Source organism: Microcaecilia unicolor, chromosome 1 (assembly GCF_901765095.1).
Source record: "Microcaecilia unicolor chromosome 1, aMicUni1.1, whole genome shotgun sequence".
Taxonomy (NCBI): domain Eukaryota; kingdom Metazoa; phylum Chordata; class Amphibia; order Gymnophiona; family Siphonopidae; genus Microcaecilia; species Microcaecilia unicolor.
Window position 1 is genome coordinate 173834012 of NC_044031.1, and position 17802 is coordinate 173851813.

General features: G+C 43.8%; 1 protein-coding gene across 1 annotated transcript in view; it reads right to left on the reverse strand.

Moving 5' to 3' along the window:
• Positions 1–17802, reverse strand: part of ANKRD28 (ankyrin repeat domain 28) — a 435540-nt gene that overhangs the window by 190701 nt on the left and 227037 nt on the right. The window contains exons 5-6 of the mRNA XM_030205533.1: positions 11178–11197; positions 2927–2995 (exon numbers count right to left, since the gene is read on the reverse strand). Of these exons, the coding sequence (XP_030061393.1) occupies positions 2927–2995; positions 11178–11197 (89 nt within the window). The remainder of the gene's footprint in view (positions 1–2926; positions 2996–11177; positions 11198–17802) is intronic.

A 17802-nucleotide genomic window follows, 5' to 3' on the forward strand; every position in this document is an offset into this window, starting at 1 on the left:
TTCGCCTGGAGCCAGTCAAAAGTCTGTCCCTTGCTTTTGCTGGGGAACTGCAGGGGCCTGTCGAGGCGCACGCTGTTGACATGAACGAGTGCGCTGGGGTTGAGCCTGAGCAGGCTGGCAGGAAGGTAGATTGTACCTACGCTTATTGTAAGCATAGGGAGCATGCCTCCTTCCCCCGTAAAAACGTCTACCTGATGAGGTAGAAGCTGAAGGTGCCCAGTGAGAGAGTTTGTCGAATGCGGTTTCCCGCTGGTGGAGCTGCTCTATGACCTGTTCGACTTTCTCGCCGAAAATATTATCCCCCCGGCAAGGAACATCCGCAAGCTGCTGCTGGACCTGACTGTCGAGGTCAGAGGAACTCAGCCATGAGAGTCTGCACATCACTATACCCTGAGCAGCAGCTCTGGACGCCACATCAAAAGAATTGTAAGTACCCCTGGACAGGAATTTACGACACGCCTTCAGCTGCCTGACCACCTCCTGAAAAGGCTTGGCCTGCTCCGAAGGGAGCTGATCGACCAAGTCTGCCAGTTGCTTCACATTGTTCCGCAAGTGAATACTTGTGTACAGCTGGTAAGACTGAATTTTGGAGATGAGCACAGCTGACTGGTAGGCCTTCCTCCCAAAAGAGTCCAAAGTCCGAGCTTCCCGTCCCGGGGGCGCCGAGGCAAAATCTCTCGTACTTTTGGCTCTCTTGAGAGCGGAATCCACAACCCCAGAGTCATGAGGCAACTGGGCCCTCATCAACTCCGGGTCCCCGTGAATCTGATACTGGGACTCAACCTTCATAGGAATGGTGGGGTTAGATAATGGTTTCATCCAGTTCCTTAACAACGTCTGTTTGAGGACATTATGTAGAGGAACAGTGGATGACTCCTTAGGCGGCGAAGGATAGTCTAGGACCTTGAACATCTCGGCCCTGGGCTCATCCTCAGTTACCACCGGGAAAGGAATGGCCATAGACATTTCCCGCACAAAGGATGAGGAAGACAAACTCTCCGGGGGAGACACTCTGGCGAAGGAGTAGGGTCAGAGGGAAGGCCACAAGACTCCTCAGAAGAGAAATATCTTGGGTCTTCCTCTGCCTCCCACGAGGCCTCTCCTTCAGTATCGGACAGGAGTTCTCTGACTGCAGTACGAAGCCGAGCCAGTCTCGACGCCGAGGAGCTATGTCCTCGATGGCGATGCCGAGAAGTTGACTCCCATGCCGGCGGCGATGAAGCTCCCTCCAACGATGTCGATGGAGAGTCAACTTGGGTGGCAGCCGAGGCCAATGCCGCAAGCGGCACCGTCGTCGAAGGCCTCACCACAGGCGGGGAGCCAGCCGCCGCATCTATCGACGGTACCGTAGGCGCAAGCACCCCCAGTACCGGAACAGACGGTCGCAGCAGCCCTTCCAGGAGCCCTGGAAGAATGGCTCGGAGGCGCTCGTCAAGAGTGTCTGTCGAGAAAGGCTGTGGAATCGGTGCAGGAGTCGAGGCCAGAATCTGCCGAGGACAAGGAGGCGGTACCGGGCTGTCCGGAGACCGGCGCATCGACACCTCCTGTATGGAGGGTGAGCGGTCCTCCCGGCGTCGACGCTTCACAGGTGCTGATTCTCTCTACGCCCCGGAGCTCTCGGTACCGTGACGAGAAGGGGACCGATGACGGTGTTTCTTTGCCTTCGCTCGAGGCACGTCACCGGTACCCCTTGGTACCAACGAGGACGTGGAATCCACACGCCTCCTCGGGGTCGGGCCCGAAAGGGGTCGGTCCCGATGGGCCTGTAACGCAGAAACTCTCGAGGCAGGTGGAGACCCACTCGATGGCTCACTGCTGCCAGCGTGTGATGGTCTCTGGACAGCCATTACCTGCGCTCCTGAGGTCGATGCACTCTCCGGTGCCAACATCGACACCGCCGCCGACCTCGGTACCGCTGTCAACGCCGAAGTACCGGGCAAAGCTCCAAACAGGCGTTCCCGTTGCGCTTGTCTCGATGCTTGTGTCACTTACACACATCGGGGCGATGTTCAGCCCCAAGGCACTGGATACACCACGCGTGAGGGTCGGTGCCTGAGATTGCCCGGTTGCACCAAGTGCACTTCTTGAAGCCGCTGGCGATCCTCGATGTCATCGATGGAAAAATAGCGGTGGCAAAATCAAAACTCGCAATGGTGCCAAAAAAAGGGCACACAAAAAAGGGAAAACCCCTTACGGAAACGAAAGGAAACTTACTTGAGGGATAAACTAAGGAAAATAAAGGAAACTTTTTTTTTTAAAGAAAAAACGGAACAGCTCAAACTCGAGCTGCACACGAACTAAAACGAAGAAAAAATTGGCAAAAAAGCCGACTAAGTTGAAGGCTCTTCTTTTCTGGGGCAACAGAACCGCCGTAAACAGCTGCTTCTGACCGCAGAAAAAAGAATACTGAAATGGGACTCTTGCGCAATGGGCAGGAAGATGTGCGCGCACCCACGCGCTCAAAGGCTTTAGCAACTTTTGTTGCTAGGAAGATTTTCCAGACCTGAGGCTGCCATGGAAGTCACTCACATGTGAGAACAAGCAACCTCAGAGAATTTAGACTTATTCTATAAAGTAAGCCTAAATTAAGGCATACTTTGTAGAATACACTTAGGCATATTTTATTTCGGCACCGATGGAATCTAGTCCTACATGTAGAAAATAGGATACTTTGTACTTATCAAGTAGATTGATATAGTAAGTATAATGTGAATTTTGTATAGTTAGAACACAAGAGTGTCAATGTGAAACCATTTTATTATTTCTGTTCAGTAAAATTATTTTTTAAAGTACAAGTAAGCATATCTGCTTATCCAAATATAGGGAAACAAAAAATAAAGAATATAGGGCTTTATCGGTATTACAGTGCAGGAATCGCTAGCGCGGTTTGGTAAAAGAGGTTCATAATTAAGACAATACACTTTACCTTCCAAATTTGTCCTTTTTATTGAAATCTGCACCAGTGTTCAGTAAAAGGTTTAGACATTCCAAGTTCCTAGAAGAAAACGTACACACAAATGAATTGATTGCAAGCTTTTGGAAAAACAAATCTGCTCTCCATTACCAAGCTACCTGGATACTTCATGAAGATTATGCAAATCTTGCCTTGATGTTGCTCATCTCCATTAACTAATCTGTAACTAATAATTAAAAGAACTTCTTAACCCCCACCCCCCCCAAAGATATACATGTGTGACATTTTATATCGGAGAGAAGATCCGCCAGCAAGCGGAAAACTCAAGCACCCCACGACATTGCCAAAGTAAAATATAAATCTTGAAATATAATACACATACATTGGCAGGCATTTTTATGTTTATCTGACTTAATAGACTGCCTTTCAGGCAAGCCAAACAAAATGTTTTTCAAAAGCAAAGAGTGCAGACTGAAGAAGGAAGAAAATACCATCAAGTTTCAGGACAGCGAGAGGGGTAAGAAGGCAACTTTGGGGTGCAGGCAGAGGCCCAAAAGATCCAAGCTAATGCAAGCCAGTGATGGAAAGGAAGCAGATACTGATCTGTACTACCTATGCATGGGGTCCGGTGGGTGTCCGTAAGCTTTTATACACAGCCAGGTCTTTAAACCCACTCTGAATTTTCTTATTATAAATTTATTGTACATTCTTAAAACAAATATTTGCTTGTTAAATTTAAGATTTAAAACCATAAATCCTTTTTTCTAATCATCCCCCTATTTACTAAGCCACACTAACAGCTGCCTGCTAATGCTGACATGCCCATTCACTTTGAATGGGCTGTCGGCAGTGCCGCACTGCTTAGTAAACAGGGTGGCAAATTTGGAATTTACCTCAGAAGTAAAATCTATAGATAACTATTTCACTTTATTTCTTTTTACGAGAATACTTTGGGATATAAAAAACCTCCAATATTTAGGAAGTAATTTTATCAAGTATTTTCCACAAGCAAAGCATGCTTTACATGTGAAAAAGAGCTCTTATAAAACTGTAAGGGGATAAACACATGTAAAAAATACATGCCTCCAAAACTGCCTACACTTTTACATAGGCTATGCACAGGCATTTCCCAAGGTCCAATTTGAGCAGAACAGACGCAAAATGTATATATTTTATAAAATATGCAGGTACATGTATAGATTACACATATAAATTTATACCAGCTTCACTACTGAAGGCAGTTCTGAGGCCTATTTCATATATGGGCTTTTCTTGGTCTTTTCACATAGGTATATGCTTATAAAATTACCCCCTTAGGAAGTAATTTTCTACAGATTGCCCCAAAGTCAAGTGCCAGGATGATGTGCACTAAGCAGATTCTATATTGGCAATTGCATGCATAATAACTACTACTACTACTACTTAGCATTTCTATAGCGCTGCCAGGGTTACGCAGCGCTGTACAAGTTTAACATGGGGAAGGACCGTCCCTGCTCCAAAGAGCTTACAATCTAAAGGTTACAAATTATGTAGTCAGTGTAGGTATCATGAGTGGGGAAGGTGGTTATGCGCCAAAAGCAACTGAGAAGAGATGGGCTTTGAGTAAGGACTTGAAGATGGGCAGGGAGGGCGCATGACGTATGGGCTCGGGAAGGCTGTTCCAGGCATATGGTGATGCAAGGCAGAAGGGGCGGAGTCTGGAATTAACCATTATAAACTACTAGCCTAAGTCTGCAGTTACTCACCTAACTTTGGATGTGAATTCTTACGCTAGCTCAATGGTTGGTGTAAATGCTCGTGGCTAACTGCTGTCAGTTAGAAACACAACTGCGAGTACTCTATAACACTTATGCATAAGTCCTGGGCATGCCCTGATCCAGCCATACCCGTTGCAACTACACACTATGGATTTTGTGTACTCAATTTCTAGAATCCTGAATAATGGCCCAATGATCAAAACTCTGGCGCCAAAGCAGCACCCTAACTCTCTCATGATGAAAACTAATAGTATGCAAATGATATGCATGCTATTAGCTTCTATTATGAGGGAGCAAAGCGGGTGAATGGTGCCTGGCGCATCCATTAAGCACAACTTTTGAACAAATGCCCACCCTGCTGGTCCAATGGGACCTCTGTCTCACTCCACCCCCTTGGCCGCTGCTGTGGGTCCAGTATGACCCATGACAGGGGGGGCCTAACCTGACCCTCCCAAAAAAAGCATTCCCTGGTGGGCTAGTGGTAGAGTCTCCCCCAACCCAAACATCTCCCCAGTACCTTTGGAGGAGGGACTAGCACTCCCTCATCCTCAGTGAGAGCCACTTCAAAATGGCAGTGCGCAACTCTGCCCAGTGCATCCTGGGATGCATGGGGCAGGGCTTAACTTCCATATGTCAGAGTAGGGGGGAGGCTCTCCCCTTAAACTTAACACCAGCTCCGAGCTGGTGTAGGGTTAAGGTGGAAGCAGCGCAGAAGGACCAGAGTGCAGTTCTCTGACCAAGAGAGGGGAATACCAATGAGCTCTGTGATATTCCATGATGCGCTCGTTGTTTCCTGCACAAGAGCCCTCTGATAATTCTGCGAGGTAAATGCAGCACTAGTGTGGCGATAGTGGCCTCTAGCGCCCACATTTACGTTTGATCATCTCCCTGTCAGGGCACTTATATGCTAACTGCTAATTTGTGTCATTGTAATTGTTTCTTTGGTTCATTGTAAGCCGCTTAGAGGCTGCTTTATGTGGTAAAAAGCGGGGTATAAATGATCTAAATAAATAAATAAATAAAATTATACTCAATATTTGGCTCTAGGTCGACGTTTGTAGTGGGCGAGGTTTAGATGTTATCCCTCCGGGATTTTGCTTGTTCCTCCTGAAGAAGAATCTAAATGCAGTTCTGAATTGGAGAACAAATATATTGTGAACTTGCTAATTTGTCTAGCTGATGGAATTCACGTACCAAGTGACCAGACAACCATAGTAGTGTTGCAGATTAGCTGCTTTACATGGAACTGCAGTGAAACAATGATTTGTATGAAGTTACATAAGTAATGCCATACTGGGAAAAGACCAAGGGTCCATCGAGCCCAGCATCCTGTCCACGACAGCGGCCAATCCAGGCCAATGGCACCTGGCAAGCTTCCCAAAGTTGTTGCATTTAGAAGACTAACTGACTACATACAATTTTGGATCAATGAATGTGGTGTTTCTTCTGTAATTGATACCTTAGCTGGATCATTGGCTTCTGGATAAGACTACACTGGACTTGTTTGTTAAGATTGTTTAATCTGATAGTGAGTTGAGTGAGAAGTATGAATGGATTGATTGGTATGAATGAGGCTAGAGTGATATTATTTGTATGCTTTATATTTAATTAGCAACTAAAATAAATATTTTCATATAGTGAAAATAGTGCTCTGGAGCATATTTGTGTAATAGAGTTTGTAATATATCAGCTCCAGTTTATCTTTAAGTATCCCCACGGTGTAATAATAGTCAAATATACTAACCATTAATGCCCACAGTTATGGCATTTCTGTATCCAGGTTACAAGATTATCTACATAGTTTCGAAGTGTAATCATCCTTGCAATCACCAAGGACTGTACCTTTTAAAGAGACAGGGTAATCACATGGACATTAAGAGGGGCATTTTCGAAGGTTGTCCAAGTATGAATTAGGACGCCCTCACAAAGTCGGCCAAAATCAGGTAGGCATAATCGAAAAAATAGTATGGACGTCCTTAGACATTCCATTATCGCAGTGCAAAACGCCCAAATCAGGGACGCAAAGTATAGTAAAAAGGACGCCCATCTTCCAGAACCACGAAAGGATGTCCCTAAAACATTCACTGTACTTGACAATTTATCATATCAACGTCCTTTGCCGGTACTACGAGAAAGACGTCCTTATTACTATACTTTGGACTGCTCTGATGTACCTGGTTGTTCCGCAAGTACAGTGTATGTAGTTGCAAACATCCAGGTACGGGAAATATAATGAAAATTCATAGTGATAAATACAGTAACAAGGACGTGTTTGTCACAGAACTGCCGAAGGACGTCCATCTTATTAGACTCACTGAAGGACGGGAAGAGGGACGTCCTTCGGCAGTTCTGTGACAAACATGTCCTTGTTACTGTATTTATCACTATGAATTTTCCTTATATTTCCCGTACCTGGATGTCCGCAACTACATGCACTGTACTTGCGGAGCATGCAGATATGGAAATATAAGGAACATACATATTTTATTGTGTATATATGAAGAGGTTCACATACTTGATAATGATGCATATAAGAAGGCTCCACACGTGTGAACACATACTCATCCAAATAAGGGCTAATCAAAAAATGTATTAAGTTATGTCCAATAAAAAAAGGTATCATCTTATTTTTTCCATGTTTTATTTTATTTCTATATTGATTACTTCCAAAATGAAATCAAATTAAAATTGTAGCCTCACAACTTAAATGGTGGCACTATATATGTGTAGATTTGTAAAATGCAGCAACTACATGTGGAAGCTGTGCCACCACTTTCATGTCTGCCAACATCTTCACTTGGAAGCTGCTGGTTTCATACTATTCACTTTTCAACATATTACATTTTTTAAATGGCTGTTCCTGCTGCACATGCCAGAAAACACATGCGCACTAATGCAGGGGCGTAGCTATGGGTGGGCCTAGGCCCATCCAGTCTTGGTTCAGGTCCACCCAGAAGTGCTACACCCAAACCAAAACATTCCCTCCCTTCCCCCTCCAACCTCACTCCCACATGTCCAGCACAGCGCCTCTTCCCTTCCCTGCACCCTCGCATGTCCAGCACCTCTCACCCTTCCTGCAGTTCCGGCACTTTCACATCTTTCTTACCCACCCCCCATCCTTGCTGCGGCGCTTGCTCACTCTATCATCGCCGCCCAGCAGGAACTCCAAACAGCCCTGTGTCAGAGCCTTCCCCTCTGCCGCATCTCACGCAACTTCCTGTTTATGCAGGCTGGGTGGGACGTGGCAGAGAGGAAGGCTCCGACACAGCGCTGTTTGGAGTTCCTGCTGGGCGAGGAAGGCTCTGACACAGCGCTGTTTGGAGTTCCTGCTGAGCGGCGATGATAGAATGAGCAAGTGCCGTGGCAAGGATGGGGGGCGGGTAAGGAAGACACGGAGGTGGTGGTGCCGGAACTGTGGGAGGGGAGAGAGGCACTGGACATGGGGGTTGGAGGGGAGGGGCCCTGGACATGCATGCTTGTGGCTGGGAGGTTGGAGTGAAGGGAGAGAGGTGCTGGGCATGTAAGGAGGTGCTGGAGGGAAGGAATAGAGATGTGGAACTGTGGGGGAGGGAAGGGATAGAGTTGCTGGATATGTAGGGGAAGAGAGTTGCTGGATATGTGGGTGGGGGGGAAGGGAGAGAGGTGCTGGAGCAAATGGAGAGAGGTGCAGGATATGTAGGAGGGAGAGAAGGGAGAGATGTGCTGGGTGAGGGTGTGGGAGGGTAGGGAGAGAGGTAATGGATATGTGGGGGAGGGCAGGCGGGAAGGGGGAGAGATGCTGGGCATGCAAGGGAGGCTGCAGCAAAGGGAGAGAGGTGCTGGATATGCAGGGGAAGGCTGGAGGGAAGGGGTAGAGATGTGGACTTGCAAGGGGGGCTAGAACGAAGGGAGAGAAGTACTGGACCTATGAGAAGGGGAGGGGTTAGTGTTAGAGGAAAGGGAGAGGGATGTTGGATCAAGGAGATAAAGGAATAGGGGGGTCAAATGCTGAACCCACAGTGGAGAATGAACCAGATGCATAAGGGAGAGGGAAGAGAGGAGATTTGCTGGTTGGAGTGGGTTAGAGAGGAAAGGAACACATTGGTGTGTGGGAGGGAGAAAGGGGACATAGAGAGGTACAAAGAAACAGAAGGGAGATGATGAGCATTGGATGGGAGCATGGGGATAGGGACACAGATGAGATGCTGTATTGGGATGGCATATGGGCACATAGGGGCAATGCCTGACACGGGGGTGGGGAGGAAGATATGGGAATAGAGATACAATGGACATGGGGGGGGGGAGATATGGGAATAGAGATATAATGGACACAGAGGGGAGATACCAGACAAGAGGGAGAATAGGAACACAGATGGGAGATGCTGGCATGGGGTACAAGGGTGCACAAAGGAATGATGATGGATGCCGGGATATGAACACGGGAGATTCTGGATAAGGAAATATATGGACACAGAAATGGGAGATGGAGAGTGGACATGGAGACAGAAGAAATGTCAAATGGACAGGAAAGACACAGGGAAGCAGAAACCAGAGACTGGGACCAATATGATATGAAAAATAAAATGACCAGACAACAAAAAGGTACAAAAAATTATTTTTATTTCTATTTTGTGATTAGTCTATGTCAGATTTAGCATATGTCAGACATGGCTGGGGCCCAGGGAAGAAATCTGGGAGAGGACCCCAAAGCCCATTACCAGGCTGCACCTTCTTCTGCTTCTGGCATGTGATACCTTTATATTTTGCACAGGAGGAAATGCCTTTCTTTTTTGTTTCTCTAGTGTTGTACTACATGCAAGGTCTGGTTTCTTGGGGTTTCAGTTTAATTTATATTTATAGAGTTTGTGGTCACTTATTCTGTATTTGGCTCTTGTGTTCTGTATGCGTGGCCCCGAGGTATTCTGTCACCATGAAGTTTCTATGTAGTATTCTGTAGTAATTTGGCTTGTTCAGTTTTCTTGATGTATCAATATTTTAGAGCTGCTTTTCACAGGTAGAGGATCCTTGTTTTGGAAGTTAGTGCTGGCATGGTAGATTTTCTCTAGATTCTGAGTGACATTTTGTTTGTAGATTTCTAAAAATTACTTTACAACATGTCCATTATTGAGATTACCAGAATTTCTTTGTATGGTGAGTTTTATGGGGAAATGTCCTTGCTGTGCTCTGCATCCATTGTTGATGGAAGGCCAGGAGGTTCTCTGGATGCGGAATGTGTTTGGCGTTCAATGTTTGGCTTTCAATATCATATGTATGTTGGGAGGACCGTGGCTCAATGGGGGCTGAAGAAGAGTGCAGTTCCTTGTACTTCCTTTAGCTCTCAATTGGCCACTGAAGCCTGCACTGCTACCCTCATTGAAGTTATTGGGAGTAAGGTAGAGGTGAAGCATGGGGTGGGGTGGGGTAGGGGCAAAGCATGGGTGTATTAGGTGGCTGGAGATTTTTTCTCTTTCAAAAAGTTGGCAACTCTAGTGCCCACCCATCCAACTTGTTGGCCCACCCAAAAATTGCCGTCTGGCTACGCCACTGCACTCATAAAGGTATTTTAGAAAATGTTCTGCGTTCACAGAGCCTTTTCTAAAATACGATCAAAATTGAGGATGTCCCAACCAGGATATCTCAATTCCAATCTCTATGTTCTAAGTAAAATGGGGCTCTATATTCTTAGTTATTCAATGCTAATATACTCATGGGAAGGAAGCAGAGATCTCTAAATTTTCCAGCAATGGTTTGAAAATGTCACACTCTTTGAAATGGTATAATGAGCAGAATGTTGCTGGAGATTATTCAGGAGAGGACTTGTTCTTGATTAATGTCTATGGGTCAGTATGGGGACTGAGAGTTTGTGAACAGTCTGCCTTTGAACACTGAGGAGCAAGGGAACAAAGTGAGTACAAATCCAATCTCTACTTTAACTGCAGCCAAAATACTATACAACAAAACTGTGAAAATTACATTTTGCAATACTGTTAAAGTCAAGGTTAAAGACTATTACTGGAAACTCTTCTCTCCTACTGTAAAAAGCCCTGAGGTCTGTGGATGGAGTGATAAAGTACAAAGTCCATTTATTGAAAATTTGACATATGCTAGCTCTTCTCATTGAAATAATTCACAAAAACCCACCAAACAAAAAACAACCAAAATAAGACTTCTATAGTGAAAGTCTTTGGAGTTAGTTTTGCGTATACTATGACAGTTATGAACCTAACTCATTTGGAAACACTGATCCCTCAGAGAATCCTCAAAACCAAAAGACACAATGTAGAAATAGAAAACATCAAGAAAAATTAACCAGACAATATGGTATAACAGAAGAAAGCTGTTACAACATATTATTCAGATGATCACAATGCAAACAAAATGCAATCAGGTTCATCACAGAAACTGAACTCATGTCACTAAGTACAATGACAGGTTAGACAGGGTAGGAAGAAAGGAAGGGAGGGAGGGAGGGAGAATGGCATTATATGTTAAAGATAATATTAAAGTGACAGAATTGCAGGACTTACGGGGTAAGGAAGAGGCACTGTGGGTCAATCTGTAAAGAGAGAATGGAAAATGTATTTACATTGGTGTGATATACAGGCCTCTTTCAAAGTCAGAAGAAATTGCGACAGATGTAACTGAAGACATTCAAAACATAGCTATAAAAGGGGAAGTACTACTAATAGATGATTGTAATAAGCCAGATGCTGATTGAAGTACCCCTTTTGTAGGGTGGTCTAGAAATAGGGAGATCCTGTATTTTCTACAACAAGAACTGTTCTAGCAGTTTGGTAATAGAACCCACAAGGGATGGGGCTGTGCTTATGAATGGGGAGGTCATTTTTGATGTTATAGTGAGTGATCATCTGACATTCAGTGATCACCAGATGGTGTGATTCAATATTAAGGCAGGCGTGGAGAGGATCCATTCAAACGTGAAGGTTCTAGACTAAAAATAACAACTTCGTTGAGATAGGGGACTATCTCAAGTAGTTGTTAGCTGCATGGGAACATCTGGAAGAAGTAGGAAAGCAGTGGGCAAAACTGAAACGATCTATTTTAAAGGGAACAAATCTTTTTGTAAGCAAAGTAAATAAAAGTAAGAGGAAAACAAGACCACTTTAGTTCTCAAAACTAACAGCAGAAAAGGTTAGGAAAAAGAGGTTAGTCTTCATAAACTACAACAGATCACAGAAAAATGAAAACAGGGGACAAAATCTGGGAAAGCTAAGAGCTGATAAAGTAGTCAGGAAATCAAAGATGGAAATGGAAAAAAAACAGCTAATACAGTAAAATGGAGGGACAAGACTTTTTTTTTTAAAGATATGTTAGTGATAGGAGGAAATGCAAAAGTGGCATTGTGAGATGCACCTGATGTCGGTGCTGGGCAAAATGGTAGAGACTATTATAAAGAATGAAATAACAGAGCATATTCAAAAGCATGTATTAATGAGACAAAGCCAACATAGATTAAGTGAAGGGAAATCTTACCTCACCAATCTATTGCATTTCTTTGAAGGGGTGAACAAACATGTGGATAAAGGCGAGCCGGTTGATATTGTGTATCTGGATTTTCAAAAGGCGTTTGACAAATTACCTCTTGAAATACTCCAGAAGAAATTGGAGAGTCATGGGATAGGAGGTAGTGTCCTATTGTGGATTAAAAACTGGTTGAAGGATAGAAAACAGAGAGTAGGGTTAAATGGTCAGCATTCTCAACGGAGAAGGGTAGATCGTGGGGTTCCTCAGGGGTCTGTACTGGGACCGCTGCTTTTTAACATATTTATAAATGATCTAGAGATGGGAATAAGTAGTGAGATAATTAAATTTGCTGACGACACAAAGTTATTCAAAGTTGTTAAATCGCGAGAGGATTGTGAAAAATTACAAGAGGACCTTACGAGACTGGGCGTCTAAATGGCAGATGACGTTTAATGTGAGCAAGTGTAAAGTGATGCATGTGGGAAACAGGAACCCAAACTATAGCTACGTAATGCAAGGTTCCACGTTAGGAGTCACCGTCCAAGAAAGGGATCTTGGCGTCAATGTTGATGATACATTGAAACCCTCTGCTCAGTGTGCTGCGGCGGTTAAGAGAGCAAATATAATGTTAGGTATTATTAGAAAAGGAATGAAAAACAAAAGGGAGGACGTTATAATGCTTTTGTATCGGTCCATGGTGCGACTGCACCTTGAACACTGTGTTCAATTCTGGTCACCACATCTCAAAAAAGATATAGTGGAATTAGAAAAGGTACAGAGAAGGGCGATGAAAATGATAAAGAGGATGAGACGACTTCCCTATGAGGAAAGGCTGAAGCGTCTAGGGCTCTTCAGCTTGGAGAAAAGACGGCTGAGGGGAGATATGACAGAGGTATAGAAAATGAGTGGAGTGAAACGGGTAGACGTGAATCATTTGCTTACTCTTTACAAAAATACTAGGACTAGGGGGGCATGCAATGAAGCTACAAAGCAGTAAATTTAATACGAATCGGAGAAAATCTTTCTTCACTCGACATGTAATTGAACTCTGGAATTCGCTGCCAGAGAATGTGGTAAAGGCGGTTAGCTTAGCAGGGTTTTATAAAGGTCTGGGCGCTTCCTAAAGGAAAAGTCCATAAACCATTATTAAATTGACTTGGGGAAAATCCACTGCTTATTTCTGGGATAAGCAGCATAAAATGTATTGAACTTTTTCGGGATCTCGCCAGATATTTGTGATCTGGATTGGCCACTGTTGGAAATAGGATGCTGGGCTTGATAGACCTTTGGTCTGTCCCAGTGTGGCAAATACTTACAGTGGTGGAAATAAGTATTTGATCCCTTGCTGATTTTGTAAGTTTGCCCACTGACAAAGACATGAGCAGCCCATAATTGAAGGGTAGGTTATTGGTAACAGTGAGAGATAGCACATCACAAATTAAATCCGGAAAATCACATTGTGGAAAGTATATGAATTTATTTGCATTCTGCAGAGGGAAATAAGTATTTGATCCCCCACCAACCAGTAAGAGATCTGGCCCCTACAGACCAGGTAGATGCTCCAAATCAACTCGTTACCTGCATGACAGACAGCTGTCGGCAATGGTCACCTGTATGAAAGACACCTGTCCACAGACTCAGTGAATCAGTCAGACTCTAACCTCTACAAAATGGCCAAGAGCAAGGAGCTGTCTAAGGATGTCAGGGACAAGATCATACACCTGCACAAGGCTGGAATGGGCTACAAAACCATCAGTAAGACGCTGGGCGAGAAGGAGACAACTGTTGGTGCCATAGTAAGAAAATGGAAGAAGTACAAAATGACTGTCAATCGACAAAGATCTGGGGCTCCACGCAAAATCTCACCTCGTGGGGTATCCTTGATCATGAGGAAGGTTAGAAATCAGCCTACAACTACAAGGGGAGAACTTGTCAATGATCTCAAGGCAGCTGGGACCACTGTCACCACGAAAACCATTGGTAACACATTACGACATAACGGATTGCAATCCTGCAGTGCCCGCAAGGTCCCCCTGCTCCGGAAGGCACATGTGACGGCCCGTCTGAAGTTTGCCAGTGAACACCTGGATGATGCCGAGAGTGATTGGGAGAAGGTGCTGTGGTCAGATGAGACAAAAATTGAGCTCTTTGGCATGAACTCAACTCGCCGTGTTTGGAGGAAGAGAAATGCTGCCTATGACCCAAAGAACACCGTCCCCACTGTCAAGCATGGAGGTGGAAATGTTATGTTTTGGGGGTGTTTCTCTGCTAAGGGCACAGGACTACTTCACCGCATCAATGGGAGAATGGATGGGGCCATGTACCGTACAATTCTGAGTGACAACCTCCTTCCCTCCGCCAGGGCCTTAAAAATGGGTCGTGGCTGGGTCTTCCAGCACGACAATGACCCAAAACATACAGCCAAGGCAACAAAGGAGTGGCTCAGGAAGAAGCACATTAGGGTCATGGAGTGGCCTAGCCAGTCACCAGACCTTAATCCCATTGAAAACTTATGGAGGGAGCTGAAGCTGCGAGTTGCCAAGCGACAGCCCAGAACTCTTAATGATTTAGAGATGATCTGCAAAGAGGAGTGGACCAAAATTCCTCCTGACATGTGTGCAAACCTCATCATCAACTACAGAAGACGTCTGACCGCTGTGCTTGCCAACAAGGGTTTTGCCACCAAGTATTAGGTCTTGTTTGCCAGAGGGATTAAATACTTATTTCCCTCTGCAGAATGCAAATAAATTCATATACTTTCCACAATGTGATTTTCCGGATTTAATTTGTGATGTGCTATCTCTCACTGTTACCAATAACCTACCCTTCAATTATGGGCTGCTCATGTCTTTGTCAGTGGGCAAACTTACAAAATCAGCAAGGGATCAAATACTTATTTCCACCACTGTATGTACTTAAGGGTGAAAGGGAGAAAAATGTAGAAGCTGATAACGGTAAGGCAAAATTGCTTAAGAAATATTTCTGTTCTGTGTTCATAGATGAAGGGTCAGGATTAGAACCACAGAAGATAAACACAAATAAGAATAGAAGTGTGGTATAGTATGAACTATTTTCAAAGGATTGTGTTCGTGAGGAGCTAGCTAAACTAAACGTGAAGAAAGCAATGGGGCTAGATGGCATACATTCAAGGGTACTGAAGGAACTTAGGGAAGTTTTGGTGGCTCGGCTGTCTGACCTTTTCAGTGCTTCTCTAGAGTTGAGCGTGGTCTCAGAGGGTTGGAGGAGGGCGAATGTAGTCCCTTATCCACAAAGGTGGAAGTAAGGAGAAGGTAGGGAACTACAGTTAATCTGACCTCTGTGATAAGTAAATTAATAGAAACGCATCTAAAAAAAGAGAATAGTGAGGATTTTGGAATCCAATGGACTGCAGGACCCAAGACAAAATAGGCAGGTCTTGTCAGACAAATCTGATTAATTTCACTGACTAGGCGACCAGAGAGTTGGATCAAGGAAGAGCACTAGATACAGTGAACTTAGCTTTTAGCAAAGCTCTTGACACAGTTTCACATAGATGACTTCTAAATCAACTGAGTGCCCTCGGTATGGGCCCTAAAATGACTGACTAGGTTAGGAACTGGTTGAATGGAAGGCCATTCAAATTTTTGTAAGCGATATAGCCAGGGGCTATCTGGTAAGGTTTGCCTCTTTGCTGAAGATACCAAAATCTGTACTAGGGTACCCATCATGGTGTGAACAACATGAGGAGGGACCTAGGGAATGTGGCAGTGAAGATTTATTTTTTTTTCCATTTATTATCATTTTCAATAATACAATCACACCAAATAGTTGTGACATGAGAAATAAGAAAAAAAAATACATATGTGGAAAATAAAATGAAAGTGTCACCAATCATCCACATTATAATAGGAAAAAAGGTGGGGAAGTCAGGAAATATTTCAAAACAAGAAATCAAAAACTAATTGAAAGAACACTTATCCAAGAGAAATCACCTCAAGCTCACCTATACAGCCTAAGAGGACTTCTTATCTTAATACTTGGTTCCTCCCTAGTGGAAATAAATTCCAACAATTGTTTGGGTTCAAAGGACATGTTAAGTTTTACCCTCACAATTTATCACACAAGAACAAGGAAATTGCAACAGAGGGCCAAGGCTCTAGGTTTAAAAGCCAGGAACACTTGGTGACTTTTCTGAGTCATTCTAACCAAATCAGGATAAATTTGAACCTTTGACCCCAAAACAACTCTCCCATATTATGGAAATAAGCGCAGAACTATGTTATGGTCTGGTTCCAATGTAAAAGTCACTACTGAGGTAGTCCTCCATCAGGTTCATTTCAGGAAGAGAAGAATTGCTTGACTCTGGATTTCCAGGCACAGAAGGCTTAACCAGAGATAATAAATCCTCGCTATAAATGGTAAAGCTTCTGAAAGCACTTACAAAATCTCCATCAAGTATTTCCATACCATGGAAATCAAAAATGATTTCGGAAAATTCAAAAATCTAAATATATTCTTCCTTAATTGATTTTCCAAGAATTCAAATCTCCTAGTTGTAAAATTCTTATCCTTAACCAAGGTTTAATTTACTAATTGAAGGGTTTATTTCCATAACCTGCTAAGTCTGTATTAGTTGCATTGGACTTAGCCCTTCAATTGCAACTCAGATCTAATCATAAAAGGACTGCAACTTAGCAGTGGTCTTCCACAGTTTTGGTAACAGTAGTTAAATTACCAACACATTTTTCAGCTAATTTCAGCATAGATGTATGTGGGAAAGAGCGGGGTACAAAGGTAATAAATAAATAAATAGAGAAATTAAGCACCTGGATGGCATCCCAAAGTGACTCCTTTGTCACTACTTGAGGCTTTTGCAATTCCAACACCATAATCCCCAGTGGTACAACTCCTTGGGCCCAAGTGCTGAATGCATCTGATTCCTGGCTGCATAGGAAGCTACTAATATCAGGGAGGAAGCTGTAGTGGGGAGGGGGGACCCTTCAGAGACAAAATTACAGGCAATGCTGCTCCAACAAGCTGACACTTCTTGACAACACTGTTCCCACATCCAGGTTTTTGACGCTGCTGCCAAACAAATGGGTTGCGTCTGAATACCAGTGGATGGAAACAGATTTATTTACTTATTTATTGTATTTGTACCCCACATTTTCCCACCTTTTTGCAGGCTCAATGTGGCTTACAGAGTATGGAAATGAGAACGTCATTACATGATTTAAGAAAACAGTCGATCATAAGCTGGGGTGAGAGAGGAATTTAGGTAGGAGGTGTTAGGTAAGGTCGTAAGATTAAGTAGTTCCTCATGATTTGTCCTAGAAAAGCACCATGCATGCACAGAATGCTCAGTATTTCAAATAGCCAAACAAATGGTGTTCACATTTACACTGAATGCCAAATTTTGGCACATATTTGGTACATTCACCAAGACAAGTTTTGTACTGAACTGTGACCTGGTTGTGACATTAGGACAGGGGATGTGGCAAAGACTGGTTTCCGGTCAAAGTCTGGAAGCACCTGTACCAGCAAGGTACTTTTGCACTATAATGCCAGCTCTCTGAAAAAGTGGATCAAAAAATACCTATAGATGCATAGATAACCCTAATAGGAATATTCAAAATAGAATATTTTTGAAGTGAGAGAAGAGGAGCGAAAGTAGAATAAGTATAAAAA